This window comes from Martes martes, assembly GCF_963455335.1.
Source record: "Martes martes genome assembly, chromosome: 7".
Classification (NCBI taxonomy): Eukaryota; Metazoa; Chordata; class Mammalia; order Carnivora; family Mustelidae; genus Martes; species Martes martes.
This window is the reverse complement of record NC_137894.1, coordinates 113,593,323-113,616,038: the sequence shown is the minus strand read 5'-3', so window position 1 is coordinate 113,616,038 and position 22,716 is coordinate 113,593,323. Positions and strand designations below refer to the sequence as shown.

The window sequence follows — 22,716 nt, the reverse complement described above, 5'->3', positions numbered from 1 at the left end:
AAAATCTTAAAAACATATACCAGTAGGCAATCACTAACTAGAAACCAAAAGGGCAGAGCAGTTTAAGAGACACAGCTTTCCATCTAAATCCAGTTCTAGAAATATAATTGCTGGGATACTCTGAATTATAGGAAGTGACACCTGGCCAACTGACCCTTCTGGTTTACATTCACATATGACACTCAAAGCATAAATACCTCAACGCCAGAATCCTGATCTTCGCTGTATTTAATGAAGAGAGGCTAACATATTAGGTATTTCTCATTTACAATCAAATTAAGCATTTTTACCTTTGATCAAAGAAATTACACAAGCTTGTAATATTTTAGACCCTCCTTTAATCCTTCAAAAGATATTTTTGAGGGGCACAAAGCACATGTCATGTGAAAATTTAAAAAAAAAAACAACAACTATATATTCTCCTAATTCCTGATTTTGTTTTCATAGCCATTTTTTAACCTTTTTAAAAATGTGATAAAATATATGGGGCGCCTGGGTGGCTCAGTGGGTTAAGCCTCTGCCTTCTGCTCGGGTCATGATCCCAGGGTCCTGGGATAGGGCCCCGCATAGGGCTCTCTGCTCAGCGGGGAGCCTGCTTCCTCCTCTCTCTCTGCCTGCTTCTCTGCCTACTTGTGATTTCCATCTGTCAAATAAATTAAAAAAAAAAAATCTTAAAAAAAAAGTGATAAAATATACATAAAATTTACTTACCATTTTACCATTTTTAAATGTAGAGTTCTATAGCACTAAGTACATTCATGCTGTTGTGCAACCATCACCATTACCTAGCTCTAGAACTTCTTCATCAGCCCAATGGAATTTTTTAATCTAGTCAGTTTTGTTTGTTTGTTTGTTTTTCCTAACAGTGATTTTGTCTACTTGTTTTTAAATTGAATGTCCAAATCTCCTTTTTATTTTTTAAAATTTTAAAAATTTATTTATTTATTTTTAAAGATTTTATTTATTTGACAGAGAGAGAAAGAGCGTACGAGCAGGAAGAGTGGGGAGAGGGAGAAGCAGGCTCTCCACTGAGCAGGGAGCCAGATACAGGGCTCAACCCCAGGACCCCGGGATCATGACCTGAACCGAAGGCAGACACTTAACTGACTGAGCCATCCAGACACCCCTACATCTATTATTTTTGTAAGAAATCAACTTTATTAAGGTATAATTTACATACAATAAGACACAATGAGCTTTCACAATGAAAAAATTCTAGTAACTACCACCAAGATACCAAACATTTTAAAATCCCAGAAAATTTCTCTTATGCTCCTCTGAAGTCAATATATTGCTCCTGGTCCCAAGCAAGGATTGATGTGCTTCTTGTCCCCAGAAACACTTTTTTTTTCCTGTTCTAGGATCTTATATAATTGGAATCATCTAATGCTTAAACTTTTGTGTGAGGATTCTTTTGCTTATAGCAATGTTTTGAGATTTATCTATGCTTTGCATATATCAGTTTGTTTTTTCCTCTTTTTTTGCTGAATAATGTTCCACTGCATGGACATACCACAATTTGTTTACCCATTCACTTACTGATGGACACTGGGGTTATTTCCAGTTACGGTCTATTATAAATAAAGCTTCTATGAGCATTCAGGTACAAGTCTTTCTGCGGAAGGGTTAGCTATAAAAAACTGTCTTCCACAGTGATTGTACAATCTTACACACCTAACAGCAGTGTATGACAGTACTAGTTGCTCTATATCACTGTCAACATTTGAAAATACGAGGCTTTAAAATTTTAACCACTTAACATCAATCACATTATCTGCAAACAGTTTTACTTCTTTCCAATCTTTATGCCTTTTCTTTCTTTTTCTGGCCAGGACCCCAAATACAATGTTAAATACCAGTGGCTGAGAGGAGATGGCCTAGCTTTGTTTTGAATGTTACAGGTGTCTTAACCATAGGGTTTCTGAATACACTCTTTCTCAGTAAGGAAGTTCTTTCCTATACTTTATTTTAATGAAGGAGAGTTTAATTTTGTCAAACTCTTTTCTGTACTTGTTAAGGATGATCAAACAGGGTGCCTGGGTGGCTCAGTGGGTTGAGCCGCTGCCTTCGGCTCAGTTCATGATCTCAGGGTCCTGGGATCGAGTCCCGCATCAGGCTCTCTGCTCAGCAGGGAGCCTTGCTTCCCCCTCTCTGCCTGCCTCTCTGCCTACTTATGATCTCTCTCTGTCAAATAAATAAATAAAATCTTTAAAAAAAAAAAAGGATGATCAAATAGTATTTCTACATTATTCGATTAACATAATGAATTAAACTGGTTTTTGAATATTATTCCAACCCCTACTTTGTATTCCTGGCATAAACTCCTACTGATCAAGACGTGTTATCCTTTTCCTATACTGCTGGATTCAGTTTGCTACATTTGGTAAAGGACTGCTGTTTGTACATTCATGAGAGGTATCTGCCTGTAACTCTTTTTCAGTAACATCTCTGAATCACACTGGTATCTTAAAATGAGTTGGGGTGTTCCTCCAAGACACAGACAGAAAAGACTTCCTTCAGTCAATACATTTCCATTTTATTGATTTTAAAAAGGTCTATGACTATCAACAGATATTCTGATGTTAAGTAGTATTTTTAAATTACTGAAATGAGATTTATGATGTTTTTTAAACTTTTAAGACCATGACCTATATAGTAAAAAATAAATTTTATATATATGAAAAACTAAAAACAAAGTTTCACCAAACAGTGAAGCTTATAATGGTTACAACTCAGTCTTCCATTTCTTTCTCTTTCCCGGTCCCTCTACCAGGCTCTTTTAAAATGCTGGTCACAAGTCCAACTCACTAAATTTATCTGAAGACCCACTGAGTTGCTACCTTCAGTTTGGAAGCATTATTGGACTCAGAGGAGAAATGGATGATTTTGGAATGAAGGGCATTTTCTGGAAATTAGAAGCCTGGGCTGCAGTGGTCAACTAAAGAGAGCTGAACGTTAAACAAGCCTAAGAGAAAAAGGTGAGCAGGTTGTAGGTGCCCACTCCGTTCCTTACACAAAATAAATTGTTAGCAGTAAGGAAGTTAAGCCAAAGAACTGACTGAAAGCTCAGAGATAAAAAATAATTAAGTTTGAAAAGGAGGCCAAGAATCTTGAATTAGTAATGCTGGATAATTAAAATGTAGCATGTAACATGGCTGTATTTAGTTTGTGAAAATAATATGCACATTTTCCTATTTGTATATTTTTGTATGTACTATTTTGATAAAAATTAATAAATTCAAAATGTAGTACTCTGGTGCCCAATACTGAGATGGCTGCACCCATCATTTTTCAACTAGGTCTTCTTTGTTAGTTGGGGGACTAGTTTAGCATGGTCTCAAAAATGTGAAATAAATAAACTAAAACATCTTGTTTTCGCTAAAGACAAGGCAATTTTGGTTATACTTCCATTTTAATATAGATAACCATGATTTAATTCTTCATATTTATAGATGTTAAGAAACTGCCATGTGGGGCATCTGGCTGGCTCAGTCAGTGGAGCATGCGACTCTTGATCTCAGGGCTATAGGTTCGAACCCCACACTGCGTGTGGAGATTACTTTAAAATAAAATCTACTTAAAAATAAAACCTTTAGGGGCACCTGGGTGGCTCAGTGGGTTGAGCCTCTGCCTTCAGCTCAGGTCATGATCTTGGGGTCCTGGAATCGAGCCCCGCATTGGGCTCTCTGCTCAGCAGGGAGCCTGCTCCCCGCCCCCGCCTGCCTCTCTGCCTACTTGTGATCTCTCTGTCAAATAAATAAATAAAATCTTTTTAAAAACATTAAAAAAATAAAATCTTTAAAAAACAAAACAAAACAAAAGAAGCTACCCATCAGAAGTAAATCATAGAATTTTGGTAGCTACAATTGCTGATACTATTTAGAAAGATGCTATTGGAGGGGATCTGAATGATTACATTTTTTTTAAATGAGGTATTACTGGGCTTTAAAGATTTTTATTTATTTGACAGACAGAGATCACAAGTAAGCAGAGGCAGGCAGAGAAAGAGGAAGGGAAGCAGGCTCCCGCTGAGCAGAGAGCCCGATACGGGACTCGATCCCAGGACCCTGGGATCATGACATGAGCCGAAGGCAGAGGCTTTAATCCACTGAGCCACTCAGGCGCTCTGAATGATTACATTTTCATAAGGTACTCACTTAACACCTAACCTGGGTTCCCACCTCTCCCTCTGCCTATACTTTGCATGAGTTAATGAATCCATAGGCCCTCCATGCTGCTTCTCCTGCACATCTTGTCTCTCGAGACTCAGCTTAGAAGTCCCCTCTTCCTTGAGATTTCCGTGTCCTCTTTTCCTCATCATACACAGCACACTAGGCATCTTTCTACCATAGGTCTTATACCTCACTATACCCTAATTCAGACATCAGCAAATTATAGTACAGTTCTGGTGCCTATTTTTGTAAATAGAAATTGCATTGGAACACAGCCACGCTCATTTGTTCACAGATTATCTATGGCTGCTTTCACACTATGACACCAGGGTTGAATAACTGCAACAGAAACCATATGGCCCACAAAGCCTAAAATATTTGCTATCTGGCCCTTCACAGAAAATATAAGCCAATCCCTGCTGTTATTGATGCTTATTCACTTTCCACTGGCTGTGAATTCTTGAAGGCTGGGGCTATATCTTATATCTCTGAACTGCTAAAAATCAAATCAATAGAAGGCCAGAAATCTAGCAAATACTCAACAAATAAATGCTGAAGGCAAAAAATGGCCTTTACTTCTATAATTTTTTAATGCGGCATTTCATTTCAAAAGTTATGGCAATTAATTATTTTCTAGACAAAAAGTGTTTTTTTTCTTTTTTGAGAGTGCATGTGAGTGGGGGGGAGGGGCGGAGAGAGAGGGAGAGAGAATCTCAAGCAGGTTTCACATCCAGTGCAGAGCCCAACGTAGGGCTCAATCTCAGGACCCTGAGACCATGCCCTGAGCCAAAATCAAGAGTCAGACACCTTACCAACTGAGCTACCCAGGCACCCTAAGAAAAAGACTTTTTTAAATGGAAATAAATTATAATCCTTTAGTCTTCTTTTAAGATAATCCTTTTTTATAAATTCAATAGGTAACAGATATTTATACTAAATCAGGTGACAGGTTATGCTAAGAGTTTAGGTAAAAGCATGGGTTAACATGTTATTAAAGGGTGTTAGTCATGCTATTATTTGTGAACAATGGCATTGTTCACATGATTTTTAAAGGCAATTACTTTTTGGATGTCTATAGCACTGAAACTAAACAGTAAGCCTAATTACAACTTTCAAAGGATGGTCAACATCGTTTTACTTTATGAGGTATAACTGTATCAGAATTTTATTTTTTTAAAAGATTTTATTTATTTATTTGACAGAGACAGAGACGAGACAGAAAGAGCTCAGAGGGAGTGGCAGAAGGAGTGGGAGAAGCAGGCTCTCTGCCTGCTTCTGCAGGGAGACTAACGTGGGGCTTAATGCAGGACCCTGGGATCCTGAGCCATCCAGGTGCTCCTATATCAGAATTTTAAAATGTACATGAGTATAAGATCCTTCCATATCTTATCCCAACAATGCTTTTTTAAAAAGACTGAATATAATTAACATACAATGTTGTATTAGTTTCAGATGCATAACATATTGATCCAACAATTTTTTATATTACTTAGTGTTGACCGCAGTAAGTATAGTTACTATCTGCCATCATACAACGTTGTTATAATATTATTGACTAAACTCCCTATGCCACACTTCCCATCTCAGTGACTTATTTTATAACTGGAAGCTTGTACCTCTAAATCCCCTTCACCTGTTTCTCTCATCATCCCAGGCATCTTCCCTCTGGTAAACATCAGTTTGTTCTCTGCATTTAAAAGTCTGTTTTTTTGTTTTTTTATTTTTTCCCCCTTAAGATTTATTTATTTTAGAGAGAGAGAGAGTGAGAGCACACACGAGCAGGGGGAGGGGCAGAGGGAAGGAAAGAATCTCAAGCAGACTCTGCACTGAGCACGGAGCCAACGCGGGGCTCCATCTCATGACCCTGAGATCACGACCTGAGCCAAAACCAAGAGTCTAATGCTTAACTGACTGAGCCACCCAGGTGCCCCAAGAGTCTGGGGTTTTTGTTTGTTTTTTAGATTCTACATATAAGTGAAATCACATTGTGTGTCTTTCTCTGTCTGATGTATTTCACTTAGTATAATACCCTCCATCCAGATCCATCCATGTTGTTGCAGATGGTAAGATCTCGTTCTTTTCTATAGCTGAGTAAATATAGAAAAAAAGAAAATACACATATATGTTATATGTATATAACATATATATCTATAATATATATATATCACATATTTTTTATCTATTCATCTATTGATAGACACCTGGGTTGCTTCCGTATCTTGGCTATTGTAAATAATGCTGCAATAAACACAGGGGTGCATATATCTTTTTGAATTAGTGTTTTGTTTTCTTTAGGTCAATACTCAATAGTGGAATTATGAGTTTATACAGTATTTCTATTTTTAATTTTTCGAGGAACCTCTATACTGTTTTCCAGTGGCTGTACCAATTCACATTCCCACCAACAGTGCACAAGGGCTCCCCTTCCTCTGCAACCTTGCCAACACTGTCTTCTGATTGTCTTTTTGCTTCTGGGCATTCTGACAGGAGTAAGGTGCAAGCAATGTTTTCTTTAAATAATTTTGGAACTTTTCTTTTTACTGCTTAAGGGTCAAGTTTATGAATCATAATAAAATTGTCATTACTTTATAGTCATACCTGCTTTTGATATAAAATAGTACTGAATAAACTGATCAGCTATCTCATTATGCAGACTGACATCGAACAAATTTTGTATTCCCCAAAACCAAAACTACTTTCGAGGAAAATGCTGCTGCTACTGATGATATTTATCTAAATGTGCTGCACATTCTGGAGGTAAATCAAAGAATGATTTCCAACATTTTTTGAGCAATCACTTCTATAAGTACTTAATTTCATGAATTATAATTCTGAAGGGGTTAGTACTTTTTGGAGGGGGTTAGTACTTTTTGGAGGGGGTTAGTACTTATTTTGATGTAACATTTTGGCAAAGAAGTAATATGTCAGCAACATATAATAAATATTGCTTGAAATAAGTGTGCTGTTGATTGAGGTTTCTCATAAAAGATCTGAATGCTTATCATTAAGTGGAATTTAACTTTATATAAAAACATGAAATACTGACTGGAATATATACAATGGTAAGCCTTTGTTTTATTTGCAAACATTAACCAAAAAAACAAACATAAATCCTTTTTACTTTTTAAGATTTTTATTATTTATTTATTTGTCAGAGAGAGAGGGAGAGAGAGTGAGCAAGCACAGGCAGACAAGAGTGGCAGGCAGAGGCAGAGGGAGAAGCAGGCTCCCTGCTGAGCAAGGAGCCCGATGTGGGACTCAATCCCAGGATGCTGGGATCATGACCTGAGCCGAAGGCAGCCGCTTAACCAACTGAGCCACCCAGGCATCCCCATAAACCCTTTTTAAAGTGAGTGATAACCGGGGCGCCTGGGTGGCTCAGTGGGTTAAAGTGAGTGATAATCACCTTAATGGTACATACGCAAATCAGTAATGGAATGTGGATATTGAATATTAATATAACCATTCTTCCTTCTATTCTGGACATGAAACTGAAACTAGCAAAAACTGGGATCTGAAAAACCAGTTATAAATTTAAAATATATTAAGTTGTATACATACGTTACTCATTCATGAATAAGCTTTCAGGTTATTATGTCTGATTACTCAGGACATTGGTTGGTAATTCATTAGCCAAGACATATTCCACGTCATACTCCCTGCTGCAAAGTACACAAACCAATGGTGATATCACTGGACACTGTACATCAGACATATCTTTTTCCTGCCACTAAGAGAGTATTCAGCAAATCATTATGGGCTTGCTTCTTTGCCTAGATGTTTATATAGATATCTTTCCAGTAAGTTTCATTAGTATGGTATGTACCTGTCCTTTGTCACAGACATACATTAACATCAAGGTAACAGAATCAATTTACCCTCTGAATACATTTGTTGAAGCTTCTCCTTCAGATTAACATGTGCTTCTATAAAAGAAACAAATTTTCAGGTAGTCTGGCTTTTTAAAAAAGTGATCTCCAGTTTTGTTTTTACATTTTTGGCCTTTGTTGATTGTTTTTCAATTTCTTAACTTCTACTCATACCTTAAAACTTGTTACAATTCTCTATTACGTATTTTTTTCTAATAAAGACAAATAGTTCATTACACATGACACAGATTTTTAGTAATAAGGGCAGAATAGCTTCTGCTTAATGATGATGTATTATTTCTCATGTAAAAGAGAAAACCTGATCACAGTCAGATGTATAAAGCTGACATTTTATTTTTTTTAAGCTTTTATTTATTTATTTCGGAGGGGAGGATCACAAGCAGGTAGAGGGGCAGAGGGACAAACAGACTCCCCACTGAGCAGAAGCCCAACGTGGAGCTCTATCCCAGGACCCTGTGATCATAACCTGAGCTGAAGGCAGATGCTTAACTGACTGGGCCACCCAGGGGCCCCTAAAGCTGACATTTTAAAGGGATGCTAATTAATGAATCTTTGATCAAAATATTACTGTTTTAATTTTTTTAAATTTATTTTTTAAAGATTCATTTACTTGAGACAGAGAGAAAGAATGTGCACATGCATGTGAGCAGGGGGAGGGACAGAGGGAGAGAATCTTCAAGCAGACTCCCCCTGAGCCCAGTGAAGGCATACTCCAGCTCAACTCTGGGCTTGATGCCCCAACCCATAAGATGATGACCTGAGCCGAAACCAAGAGTCAGACATCAGACATTAACTGACTGAGCACCCAGATGCCTCATTTTTAATTTTTTAAGACTTATTTATTTGAGAGAGAGAGAGAGAACGCGCACGTGGGCATATGCATGGGGCCAGGGGAGAAGGGGCAGAGAGAGGGAGAGAGAGTCTCAAGCAGATCCCCCACTGGATGCAGAGTCTGATGCAGGCTCGATCCCACAACCCTGAGATCATGACCTTACCCAAAATCAAGAGTCCAACCCTTAACTGACAGATACACGTAGGCACCCCTAAAAAGAAAAAAATCTATTGTAAGATTTTTTCAGGGACACTTGAGTGGCTCATTCAGTTAAGTGCCTAACTCTTTTTTTTTTTTTAAAGGCTTCCCACCAAGGAGGAAGCCTGATATGGGGCTCGATCCTAGGACACTGGGATCATGACCTGAGCCGAAGGCAGAGGTTTAACCCACTGAGCCACCCAGGTGCCCCAAGTGCCTAACTCTTGATCTCAGCTCAGGTCTTGCTCTCAGGGTCCTGAGTTGGGCCTTGTATTGGGCTCCAGGACTCAAAAAAAAAAAAAAAAAAAAAATTCTTCAGCAGATAGACACTACAATGGTGATTTTAAATTCCTTATGAAGCACACCATGTAGCAGACTATCATTAAGAATGTAGGCTTCATTTTTTTTTCCATGCTGACAGCACTCTCACAAACATGGTGAATGTTCCCAAAACCTACCAGACTTTCTACAAGAAAGTTTCTGTAAGTACCAACCCCACAAAGTGACATAGTACAAGAAAGCCAAAGATTCTCTTTACATCCAGGGAAAGCAACGTCATGACAGGAAGAGTGGTGGAAGAGTGGCTGGTGGGCAGACTAAGTGGATTTTCTGGAAAAAAGCTAAAACTCTAAAGAAGACCGTGCTGAGGGTTGAATGTGTTGAGCCCAACTGCAGATCTGAGAGAATGCTGGCCATTAAGAGATGCAAGCAATATGAACTGGGAGGAGATACGAAGAGAAAAGGCCAAACGATCCAGTTCTGAGCTTCCTATTTTATTATAGTATGAAGACAGTAAAATCCTGAAGTATGTTCACTTCATCTGGTTCACTTCATCAATTGGCCTTTTAAGAGGAAAATAAACTAGCACCATCAATAAAATTTTCCTTGTGGTGAAATTTAAGGTTAAAAAAAAAAAAAGTGTAGGCTTTAGAGTAAGACTGCCTGTGTTCAAATCCTGATGGTGACACTTACTAGCTGACCCTGGACATGTCATTCAATCTCTTTGTGGCTTCATGTCCTCATCTGTAAAATAGCACCCACCTCAGATGGCTGTTGTGATGATGAGACAGTTAATGTGAAGGGCTCCACACGATACCTGGTATAGGCTAAGGGCTCGCTAAATGTTCAGGAACATGGTTATATAATAAATGGAATTTGGGAGATTCATTTTTAAACAACTTACGTCATACAATTTATCTGAGTATCAGTCAGAAACAACAGTGAGTAATAAAACAATGTTGGGGGAAGGGAGAGGAGGGATTAGAGGGAAAAGCAGAGATCAGACATTTTAACAGACAAAGTAAGAAGTAGAAGAGATAGAGATCAGTCCCCCATCATCCATGTTTCAGAATCCTGAGGATAAAGTGTAAGAGTCTTTCTTTGTTTATTTATTATTACTTTTTTTAAGTGTAAGAGTTTTAAAGAGCTCCATTTTTATTAATGAATGACAGGCCAAGAGTTAGTTAAATATAACAGATTTAACCCTCTCCCTTTATTTAAATGTAGAGCAAAATGACAAAACCATAAGATAACTGTACTTCTCTACAAAATATGATATGTGGCATTCGTGGACAAATTTAGTGAAATAATCTATATTGAACCATTCCAGATAACAGTTCCAGTGACTATCCTAACAATTATGAATAATACAGGTTTCAGGTTTCTATTTAGGTCTTTGACCCCATAACCTGGCCTTTCTCAATATACCAATTCTCATGTTCCAAAGAATTATGGTGGTTTCAAATGTAGCCCCATGGTAAATAAGCACCAGAGTCCTTAATAGATTATATTTTTATAAAAACTTGTTTCTGTAGAAAGACAGTCTTCTCACAGGAATGCTGGTCTAATTCCAGTGATTTTAGAGCTATAATTATAGAAAAATATGTGAGAGGTTCCTTTTTACATTAATTGGTATTTACTAATGCTTATTAAAGTGCCAGAGCACTCAGTTAACATGATCTATTGAGCTCTGAAAAAATATGTTAATTATCATAATTATAAGGTCTGCAGAAGAACTAAACTATAGGTTGTAGTAAACATGTACACAAACTCCTTTCTTGAAGCTGGGAGAAAAGCTGGTTGGATGTATAATAAAGAAAAAGAGGGAAAGGGTGGGGGGAGAAAAAAAGCAGCAGAAACAAAAGCGATGTGACTAATCTCACCAGTGCGCAGACAGATGTGGAAAATGTGGCGACAGCTTACAGTTACTATGATGGTTAAGCTACCTTAAAGAACTTTTCACAGAGTGGGGTATTAATATTTTACTTTTTAAAAAGAATGATGGGGGGGGGCACCTGGTTGGCTTGGTTGGCTAAGCAACTGCCTTCGGCTTGGGTCAGGATCCTGCAGTCCCAGGATAGAGTCCCGCATCGGGCTCCCTGCTAGGCAGGGAGTCTGCTTCTCCCTCTGACCCTCCCCCTTCTCATGCTCTCTCTCTCTCTCTCTCTCTCCCCCCCATTCTCTCTCTCTCTCAAATAAATAAAATCTTAAAAAAAAAAATAATGGGGACTTCTGGAGCTGGCTCAGAGGGAGTAAACCTAGTGTCGCCTCAATCACACAATGATTACTACAAAACTACCTAAGGACTACACATGTAAATAAGAGAAGAGAAGAAAGGGCAGCAAAAACTGCAAAACAAACCTTGTCCTTCTGGCCAGAAGACCAGGGAAAGGGGCTGCTGGAGGATGTCTCTATGGAGGGAAACCACCCCTTTTTTCTTTCTCAGCCCAGCCTTGAAGACAGTCCCAGTTGGAGAACAGCAGGGCAGCAACAAAGGCAGTGAAAACCTCCAGAAAAACACCATACTTTTGGCCAGAGCGGTCGGAAAAGCACAGGGGCCGGGATGGGGTTGGAGGGGGATCTAGTTATTCTGTTCTCTCTTTTCTCCTGCCACTTTGGCCTGAGGGCACCCAAAGTTACACAGAACTGTGCAGTGACAGCACAGGCAGCTACAACTCCTAGGAAAAAACCATCTTTCTGGCCAGAGGACTAGGTAAAGGGTCCCCTGGGAGCCAGGGAGTGTGAGACGAATACTGGAGAGGAAACAGCTAAGGAGGGCTCCCCTAACAGTTCATACAAATGGCACAAGTCCCAGACTTACCCCTGAACTCTGCAGGGATAGGACAAACCCAAAGCAGCATTACAAAGGCTTTGAAAACTGAACTAAAATTAAAACCACGCAAAAAGGCACCACAGAACTGGCAGCCTGAAACCCACCAGGCTAAAGGACTGCTAAACAAAAGAAATAAATATTCTCTAGAGGATTTTGAAAGGACCCAAAGTTCCAAAATACATTATTAAAGATGTACAGAATACAACCAAAACTTGCTTGACATACAAAGAAACAGAAAAATCGGGGCGCCTGGGTGGCTCAGTCATTTAAGCATATGCCTTCGGCTTGGGTCATGATCTCAGGGTCCTGGGATCAAGCCCTGCATGAGGCTTGCTGCTCTGTGGGGAGCCTGCTTCCCCCTCTCTCTCTGCCTGCTGCTCTGCCTACTTGTGATCTCTCTCTCTCTCTGTCAGATGAACAAATAAAATATTTAAAAAAAAAAGAAATCCAATTTAAATATAGTGAATGACATATAGGTCAAAAGTAAAAGGATGAGGGTCGTCTGGGTGGCTCAGTCATTAAGTGTCTGCCTTCGGCTCAGGTCATGATTCCAGGGTCCTGGGATCAAGCCCCACATGGGGCTCCCTGCTCAATGGGAGGCCTGCTTCTCCCTTACCCACTCCCCCTCCTTGTATTCCCTCTCTTGCTGTCTCTCTCGGTCAAGTAAATAAATAAAATCTTTAAAAATAAAAAATGAAAATAAATAAAAGTAAAAGGATGAAAAAAAGATATATCATGTAAACACTGATCAAAAGGAAACTGGAGTGGCTATGTTAATATCAAATAAAGCAGACTTGAGAATAAGAAATATTACCAGGAATAAATAGGGACATTACATAATAATGAAAAAGGTCAATTCACCAACAAGACATAGCAACCCTAAATGTGTAAGCACCTGACCAAAAAGCTTTAATGTAGATAAAGCAAAGTAGAAATCAATAAAATACAAAGCAGAAAAAAAAATTAAATCAAACATGGTTCTTTGGGAAAAAAATTTAGAAGAAGATATTACTGCAGACATTAAAAGGATAATAAAAGATTAGCATGAACAACTCTTACTATGAATAATTCTTCAACTTAGAAGAAACAGGTAACTTGAATAATTTTATATCTATTAAGGAAATTGAATTCATAGCTAAAAACCTTCCAACATAGGAAACTCCAGGTGCAGATGGTTTCACTGGTAAATTCTGACAAATATTTAAGGAAGAAATATTTTTGATTCTATACAGTCTCTTCCAGAATGTAGGAAACATCCATCCCTAAGAAGCCAGCACTCTGACAGCAAAACCATAGAGACATTGTAAGAAAAGAAAATCACAGACCAATACTCCTGACGAACAGAGATACAAATATCCTCAACAGGATCTTTTTTTTTTTTTTGACAGACGGAGATCACAAGTAGAGCAGCAGGCAGAGAGAGAGGGAGGAGCAGGCTCCCCGCTGAGCAGAGCCAGCCGCGGGGGGCTCCATCCCAGGATCATGACCCAAGCCGAAGGCAGAGGCTCTAACCCACTGAGCCACCCAGGCGCCCCTACTCAACAGGATCTTAGCACATGGAATCCAGTCATGATAGCCCCTGCCAATAAGAGGGGTGGCATATGCATATTTGAATATCACCGTACTTCACCATATTAACAAACTCGATAAAAACTCTCAGCAAACTAGGAATAATAAAAGGAAACTTCCTTAACCTGAAGAGGGAATCTTTGAAAAATCTACAGCTATCATTATACTTAATGGTGAAAGACTGAGTGAGAATAAGGCCGAGCTGACTACTTTCACTCCTAATCAACCTCATACTAAATGGTCTACCCAGAGCAATACGGAAAAGAAAAAAAAAATTTTAAGCATATTGGAAAAAAATCATTTAAGTGTCTCTGGAAAGGAAAGCATTAAACTGTCTATATTCACAGATGATATGATTGTGCACCAATTCACAAGGAATCCACAGAAAAGCTCCTGTAACAAGTGAGTTTAGCAAATTTCTATATCCTAGAACACTGGAAATTGAAATATTTTTTAAGTTTCACTTACAATCACACTATAAACAGGAAAATATTTAGGTATAAATCTGACAGAATACCTGCAGATCTGTATACTAAAAACTACAACACTGGGGGCACCTAGCTGGCTCAGTCAGTGGAACATATGAGTCTTGCTCTTGGACCTGAGTTCGAGCCCCATGATGGGCATGGAGGTTACTAAAAGAAAAAAAGTAATTAATTAAATTTAATTACATTAAAAAATTAGGGGCACCTGGGTGGCTCAGTGGGTTAAGCCTCTGCCTTCGGCTCAGGTCATGATCTCAGGGTCCTGGGATCGAGCCCCACATCCCTGCTCAGTGGGGAGCCTGCTTCTCTCTCTCCCTCTGCCACTCCCCTTCACTTGCTCCCTCTCTCTCTGTCAAATAAACAAAATCTTAAAAAAAAATAAAAATAAAAATAAAAAAATTAAATTAAATTAAAAAATTAAAAAACTACCACACTGATAAAAGAAATCAAAGACCGGAAAAAATGGAGATATGTTATATTCATGGATTGGAAAATAGAATGTTTTCAAGATGTCAATTCTCCCCAAATTAATCTATAGATTCAACTCAATCAGAGTTTCAGCATGATTTTTTGTGCAGACATTGACAATCTGATTCTAAAGTTTTTATAGAAAAGCAAAGGAACTAGTTTAACCAAGACACTTTTGAAAAATTAGAACAAACTTAGAAGGACTTCATCTGATGTCAAGATTTGCTGTAAAGATATAGTCATCAAGACAAGGTTGTATTGGGGGCACCTGGGTGGCTCAGTCGGTTAAGCATCTGCTTTCAGCTTAGGTCATGATCCCAGGGTCCCGGAATTGAGCCCTTTGTCAGGCTCTCTGCTCAGTGGGGAGTCTGCTTCTCCTTCTCCCTTTGTTCCTGCTCATGCTCTTGCTCGCTCACTCTCTCAAATAAATAAAATCTTAGGGGAAAAAAAAGAGGTTATATTAGCAAAGGACAGACATGGTATTGTAGATCAACTAGACAGGATAGTCTAGAAATAGACCAACACAAATGTGGTCAATTCATTTTTTACAAAGGTGCAAAGGTAATTATTATCTTCAACAAATGGTATTGGAACTACTGGACATCCATCCATATCCCCCCCAAAACTGAACCTTTACATTAGATATAAAATTAACTCAAAATGGATCACAGGCCTAACTGTAAAACTGAAAATTATAAAACTTGTAGAAGAGGACAAAAGAGAAAACACTTGTGAACTTGGGTTCAGCAAAGGGATTTCAGAAATTCATGAAAGAATTGACAAACTGGACTTCATTAAAATTAAAAACTACTCTGTAATGATAATGTTAAGAGACTGAAAAGATAAGCCAAAGACTAGGAGAAAATATTCGCAGATCATCTATCTGATAAAAGACTTGTATCCAGGGGCGTCTGGATGGCTCAATGGGTTAAGCCTCTGCCTTTGGCTCAGGTCATGATCCCAGGGTCCTGGGATCAAGCCCCGCATTGGGCTCCCTGCTCAGCAGGGAGCCTGCTTCCCCCTCCATCCCCTCTGCCTGCCTCTCTGCCTACTTGTGATCTCTGCCTATCAAATAGATAAATACAATCTTAAAAAAAAAAAAAAAAGGAATTCCCTTCTATTCTATTAAAAAAAAAAAAAAAGACTTGTATTCGGGGGCCCCTATCTGGCTGGGTTGGTAGAGTAACTCACTCTTGATGTTGGGGTCATGAGTTTGAGCCCCAATCTCTAGTTGGGCCTAGAGCTTACTTAAAAACAAAAAATAAAAAAATAACTTGTATCCAGAACAGGTAAAGAACCCTCAAAACTCAATAATAAGAAAACTCAACTTAAAAAATAGGCAAAAATTTGAATCATCAAAGAACACATAATAATGGCAAACAAGCATATGAAAAGATGTTTAACATCATTAGCCATGAGGGAATTGCAAATTAAAACCACATAGGGATAGCATTACCTACCTATTAGAACGGTTAAAATAAAAAACCGAAACAAGGGGAACTTGGGTGGCTCAGTGGGTTAAGCCTCTCCCTTCGGCTCAGGTCGTGATCTCAGGGTCCTAGGATCGAGCCCTGCATCGAGCCCTGCATCGGGCTCTCTGCTTGGCGGGGAGCCTGCTTCCCCCTCTCCCTCTGCCTGCCTCTCTGCCTACTTGTGATCTCTCTCTGTGTCAAATAAATAAATAAAATCTTAAAAAAAAAAAAAAAAAACAGCGTCAAGAGCTGACAAGGAAGGGAAGCAACTGAACTCTCACCCATTATTGCTGGGAATGCAAAAAGGTACAGCTACTTTGAAAAAGAGTTTGGTTATTTCTTTTTTTTTTTTTTGAGTTTGGTTATTTCTTAAGTTAAACATACACTTGCCATATGATCCAACCAGCCCACTTGCAGGTAATTACACTGGGAAAAAAAAAAAAACCTCAGGTTCACACAAAAACCTGTATATAAATGTTTATATTTATAGTGTTTTTATTCATATTTCCACCCAAACTGAAAATAACCAATATGGCTTTAAAGGAAGGAAGGAAAAAGAAAAGGTGAAGGAAAAAACAAACTACGGTTCATCCAAACAATGGAATACTACTCAGAAATAAAAAGGCACCACACACCAGCAATAGATACACAGAATAACATGATAGCTCTCAAATGCATTAGGCTAAGCAAAAGAAGCCAGACCAAAAGGATGCACAATTTCTTTTATATGATATTCTGAAAAAAATCACATGTCAGAAAAATTCAAGACAATCCACTGGGATAGGAAAGAAAATACGCATGATGCTTGAAAAACATGGGGGTTAGGGTGCTGACCCCCTGCGCAGTTGAAAACCCGTATATAACTTTTGGATCCTCCAAAACTTAATTACAAATAGCCTACCATTAATCAGAAGCCTTACTGATAACATAAAGTCTTTAAACAAATATTTTGTATGTTCTACGTATTATATACTGTATTCTTACAATAAAGTAAGCCAGAGAAAAGATTAAAGAAGGGGAAACACATTTACAGTACTGTATTTAAAAAAAGGCACATAAAAGTGGACCCGCAGAGTTCAAACCTGTGCTGTTCGAGGGTCAACCGTACTGGTCTTCTATACACATTTACTTTAAATCTCATACTTCAAAATTTTCTATTTTAGGTTTGTGTTTTATAATGTATACAGTAAATCAGTGCAACAGTACATGCTTATCTTTCCCCCCCAACAGGATGGGTGATCAAAAAAGAGAAGAAACCAGGGCGCCTGGGTGGCTCAGTGGGTTAAAGCCTCTGCTTTCAGCTCAGGTCATGATCCCAGGGTCCTGGGATTGAGCCCCGTATCAGGCTCCTCTGCTCAGGAGGGAGCCTGCTTTCTCCTCTCTTTCTGCCTACTTGTGATCTCTGTCTGTCAAATAAATAAATAAAATCTTTTAAAAAATTCCCCTCTCCTATTTTGCCATAAGACCCCACAATCCTCATACATAACATTGGCCACCACCCTCTGCCTATCCAACACCATTCATTATGCCTATATGCACACCCCAGGGAGGAGAGCATAATCACTCTAGATAAAGGACAGTTTTTTTCCTTGACTGAGATCTGAAAAGCTGCTTATTATATTGTATCTAGTATGAAGTTTGGAAAGTGCCTACTTTTCTATACTACTCTTAAAGTCCAGTAGAGTCCTGGCACTTGAAGATTCCACTCACCAATGTAACAGTTGTGATTTCAATCTTTCACAGGTGCCTAAAGTCTTGTGACAAGCAGTAATTTGATTTTGCTGAGTCACAAATCTAAATCAAGTATGTTTCCAGGTGTGAGGACCAAACTGTCTAGCAGGCGAGCGACGCAAGCTGCCTGCCCAGTATTTACTCTCACATACCTATACTGTGCGTTCTCTGCTTGTTGTGTGTTCTTAGGGTCAGGAAAGACTTCTTTCACTTTTTTAGTTCTCCTTTACTGCAGAAATCCTCACCAATTACCTCTAAGTTTACTGAAAAGACTCCGTAAATCCAAATGTGTATCATCTGTTCCTTTTTTCAATTAAAGAACATTAAAAATACAATTATCATTTAGAATTTAGAATTTAATCATTTAGAATTTAAGTGGGCTTTTAAAAAGACTGTCATACTTAGAAAGACTGGAATTCATGCATTACAGCAAATGAATCTTTTTTTTTTTTTTTTTTTTATTTATTTATTTGTTAGAGAGAGAGAGAGAGTGAGCACAGGCAGACAGAGTGGTAGGCAGAGGCAGAGGGAGAAGCAGGCTCCCTGCCTAGCAAGGAGCCCGATGTGGGACTCGATCCCAGGACACTGGGATCATGACCTGAGCTGAAGGCAGCTGCCTAACCAACTGAGCCACCCAGGCGTCCCACAGCAAATGAATCTTAAGTGGCATTCATGAATAGGGGATTCAATTCACAAACTGCTAAGGATGTGTTCAATGTCAAAGACGTCAAAAAGTATGTTTTAAGAACTCTTCCCAAGACAGGGGCGCCTGGGTGGCTCAGTGGGTTAAAGCCTCTGCCTTCGGCTCAGGTCATGATCCCAGAGTCCTAGGATGGAGCCCCGCGTTGGGCTCTCTGCTCGGCAGGGAGCCTGCTTCCCTTCCTCTCTCTCTGCCTGCTTCTCTGCCTACTTGGGATCTCTGTCTGTCAAATAAATAAATAAAATCTTAAAAAAAAAAAAAAAAGAATTCTTCCCAAGACAGAATTCTATGGCAAATATGAACTATGTTCAGGAAAAAACCCATGAGGCTTCTCCTTTCAGTCCTCCATGTCAACAACATATCTCAAAGAAGACCCTCTTCTTTGTCTCTCACCTGCAAGAATATCTTCATAAAGTGCATGTACTCCTTCGGGCACGATGACCGCCAGTGCGGTTCCACAGAGAAGGCCAGCTCCCAAAACAGTCACCAGCTTTAGCCGCTCCTGGAAAGAAAATACCAGAAACTGTTGAAAAGACTGATGATCGAATGAGAAAAAGTTTCTGAAGGATCTGTAATCAAGACCGTGAGCTGCTCATTTGTAGACCAAAATCTACAATGGCTAGTGAACATGAAACAGGGTCAGCTTCATGAAGAATTAATGCCAATTAAAACAGGGAGATGCCACTTATAAATTTACCAGATTGGCAATGAAGTGGGAAAACTTGTCTATCGTCCATGATGGGAGAAACGAGCACATTTGTCTGAGGCTGGGAGAAATGTCAATTACTACAACGTATGATGACCGCTATTTGGCAATTTCAATTTAAAGCCTCAAAAATGTGAATTCTTTCATCCAGCAATTTCACTTCTAGAAATTTATCCTAAGAAAGAACTATGCAAAGATGATCACTGCACTAAGAGTGCAAACCTAAAAATATCCTACATCTTCAAAAAAGGAGATTGATTGACTAAACCATAATACTTCATCACAGTACAACAACACCCAGCCATTAAACATTATGATTCAGGTCTCTTCACAGATATACAAAGTCATGATGCACTGCTATGAGGAAAAAGCTGGTGGCAAACAATGTGCATTGATAATCTCGTATTTGTAATAAAAAGTATACACATAGGCAAAACAAGTGTAAATCAAACATTAACAAATGTTTTGAGTTTATAAAATATAAACAATATGTAAAACACAACTTACAAAAATAATTTTAAGTGAACGACAATGAATATGTATTACTCATACAATAAAAATATGCCTAATTAATACAGTACTAGAATGTTTTATGGATGTTTTTTAAAAACTGCTTTTTGGTATGACTGAAATACCAAAAGCTGTAGATATTTAATGTATGCAACTTGATGTGTACAGAGATAAGTATATATCTGTGAAACTATCATCACAATCAATGCCATTAATGGTTTATAGTTTTGATCTGAGCTAATCTCAATTTTTTTCTTACTACCCAAATTTCTTTGAGAGACTGCCTCCTGACATACGAGATTAAAAAGATTACATTTCAAAGTTTCTTGAAGTAGTGGTGTACCTATATGGCTTCCTGGAGTCTTAACAGTATGAAAAATGATCCTAAAAACTAAAAGGGGGAAATTTTGTACCTTAAGAAAAAGTTTCCTTAACTAATGGAGTATCATGTACTTCACTTTTCTGTTTTAGTTTTAAGAGGTTAGCAAAAATAACAATGGCTGTCTTATCTCTGACATACTACTGAACTTGTGACTCTGAGGCTAGGGGATAAGTATATAATATATACATACATACATATATGCTGTCTCTATGGGAAAATGGGTTCTTAGCTGACAGGCTAGGTGAAGCATTACCACCCCCTCATTTGGGATGAAGAAAGGAATCTGTATCTCATTGTGTGTCTAGTGAAAATGGGGAAACTACAGTTGCAATGTCAGCACCAACTCATACTTGCCATACAGCAAGAGGGGAATTCCCTGCTCCCTAGCACAAAGGCCAGGTCAGTCCTTCCTACATTCAGGATGGCCAATATTAGCTACTTGTAAACAGAGCATTCTGAATGCATCCAGCAGTTGGGGGCACTGGCTTGGGAGGCAGAATTGACTTCACGGTTAATAATTGAGTACTTTAGCTTTACTTCTGTTAAATAAGTATTTTTTTTACATGTCTTATATAGGAGGCAACAGGACAAAGTGATTGAAAGTGATTGAAGCATGACACTAAACAACTGGTGTTTCTATTTTAATATTTAATACTGAGCTATTCTAAGAGCTTTTGTCTTTTACAAGTTACTAAACTCATCAAAGCACTGTTAATCATGGCATTCATTTGAGACCAACTGTCAGAGCATGGAGAACACAAGATGGAAAAGCAGCTCTGTTCTGTGTAAAAGGGGACATGGTATATGACTTAGTCTTCTCATCACTTTCTCTAACGAAGTCATAAAAGTCACCTTTGTTTTAAATGTAAAGTTTAACTCCTGAGGAAGGACAAAAATAATGGTAAACTGAACTGGACTAAGCGTACCATTTCACTGTAGGGACTTGGTTTCAGAACTCCACAATTCAAACTAATGAATAAATTGCTGGGGAAGAAAGCTGTCTTGTCAGCATTTTGACTATGACTACGCTCTACTCCGGGAAATGGAAATGAAAGATGCCCCTGCCTTCCAAATTAAGGGAAGATGAGAAGTGATGAAAGGAATGTATTTAAAAGAGAAAGAGCTGAGCGCCCTCTAGAATCGCTTGGGTGGCAGCTCACATCACAAGCATAAATTAATTCCTGATGGATTATACTTTAATATAAAATCTAGAACACAAAACTTCTAGAAGGAAGAGTATTTTTGCAATCTTAATGTTCGTAAAATTTCTTAGCAAGGACACACACAAAAAGAATTTAAAACATTTGCTGATCCACTAAGAAAATGAACAGACCAGCTACATAGCGGAAGAAAATATCCACAACACATCTATCTGTTGTGGATGCTGTGGTGACACTGCCCACATCCATCTCCTCCAGGCTGGAGACACCTGCTCCCCGAGCTGCTGGGAGTGTTGCCTACTGTTGGCTCACAGCTCAGTTCCTCTGAGGACCTGACCTTGGGCCCAAGGGTACCGACTAACCTAAGGCTATATTCCCTCTGACAGGGTAGTCCACATCCCAAGACTAGTTCCCTGCGTTGTATGGAAGGAGGTACAAAGCCAGGTCCCCTTGCCTCAATTCTGGGTATCTCTCAAGAGCCAGGTGAGCCGAGGCCTCTATTGTAACCGAATTACAGTTCAACTTCTCCATCTGCTTAACCCTACATACTCTTTCCCACGTGTTATTCCCAAGAGCACTCCCCAATAAACTTCCTACGTGCAAATCTCCTTCTCAGAGTCTATTTTCTGTGGAACCCAACCTAAGAAACTGATAAGGGCTTGTGAAATATGAAGAACTTCCACAACTTTCTCAACTCAGTAAGAGGCAAACACAAACAAACAAAAAACCCACACAACAAAAAATGAATAAAATATTGAATAGATACGTCACCAGAGATATATGAATGTCCGATATGCCCACGAAAAGATGCTCAGCATCGTTACTCACCAGGAAAATGCAAATCTAAACTACAAAATACCTCCTTACCCCCACTAGAATGGCTCAGATTAATGACTGATGACACTAAATGATAGCAAAGATACAGAACGACTGGAAATCTCTGTGCATTGCTGCCAGGACCATAAAATGATACAATCACTTTGGAAAACTATTAGTCTCCTATCCAGTTAAACCAGCAATTCCACTTTTGGTATTTTCCAAGAGAAATAAAAATGTATGTTCACAAAAACACTTATACAAGAAAGTTCACAGAGATTTATCAATAATAGGCACAATTTGATCAGCTGTGTATCAAGAGGAGAATGTATACACAATCTGTGGTACACTCATACAATGGAATACTACTCAGTAACAAAAAGTTGCTACATGGGACGCCTGGGTGGCTCAGTCGGTTAAGCCGCTGCCTTCAGCTCAGGTCATGATCCTGGGTCCTGGGATCGAGTTCCGCATCAGGCTCCTTGTCCAGCAGGGAGCCTGCTTTCTCTCTCT

At 38.8% G+C, this 22,716-nt stretch overlaps 1 protein-coding gene across 3 annotated transcripts in view; it reads right to left on the bottom strand.

Moving 5' to 3' along the window:
• The window catches only part of SLC39A9 (solute carrier family 39 member 9), a 53,446-nt gene that overhangs the window by 18,429 nt on the left and 12,301 nt on the right, over positions 1-22,716 (bottom strand). For 2 of the 3 annotated variants that reach the window (XM_080807915.1, XM_080807916.1), the window contains exon 2: positions 19,023-19,131. In XM_080807915.1, the coding sequence (XP_080664041.1) occupies positions 19,023-19,131 (109 nt within the window). Of the gene's footprint in view, positions 1-9,057; positions 9,106-19,022; positions 19,132-22,716 lie in introns of all 3 variants that reach the window. The other variant, XM_080807914.1, reaches the window with a different exon arrangement.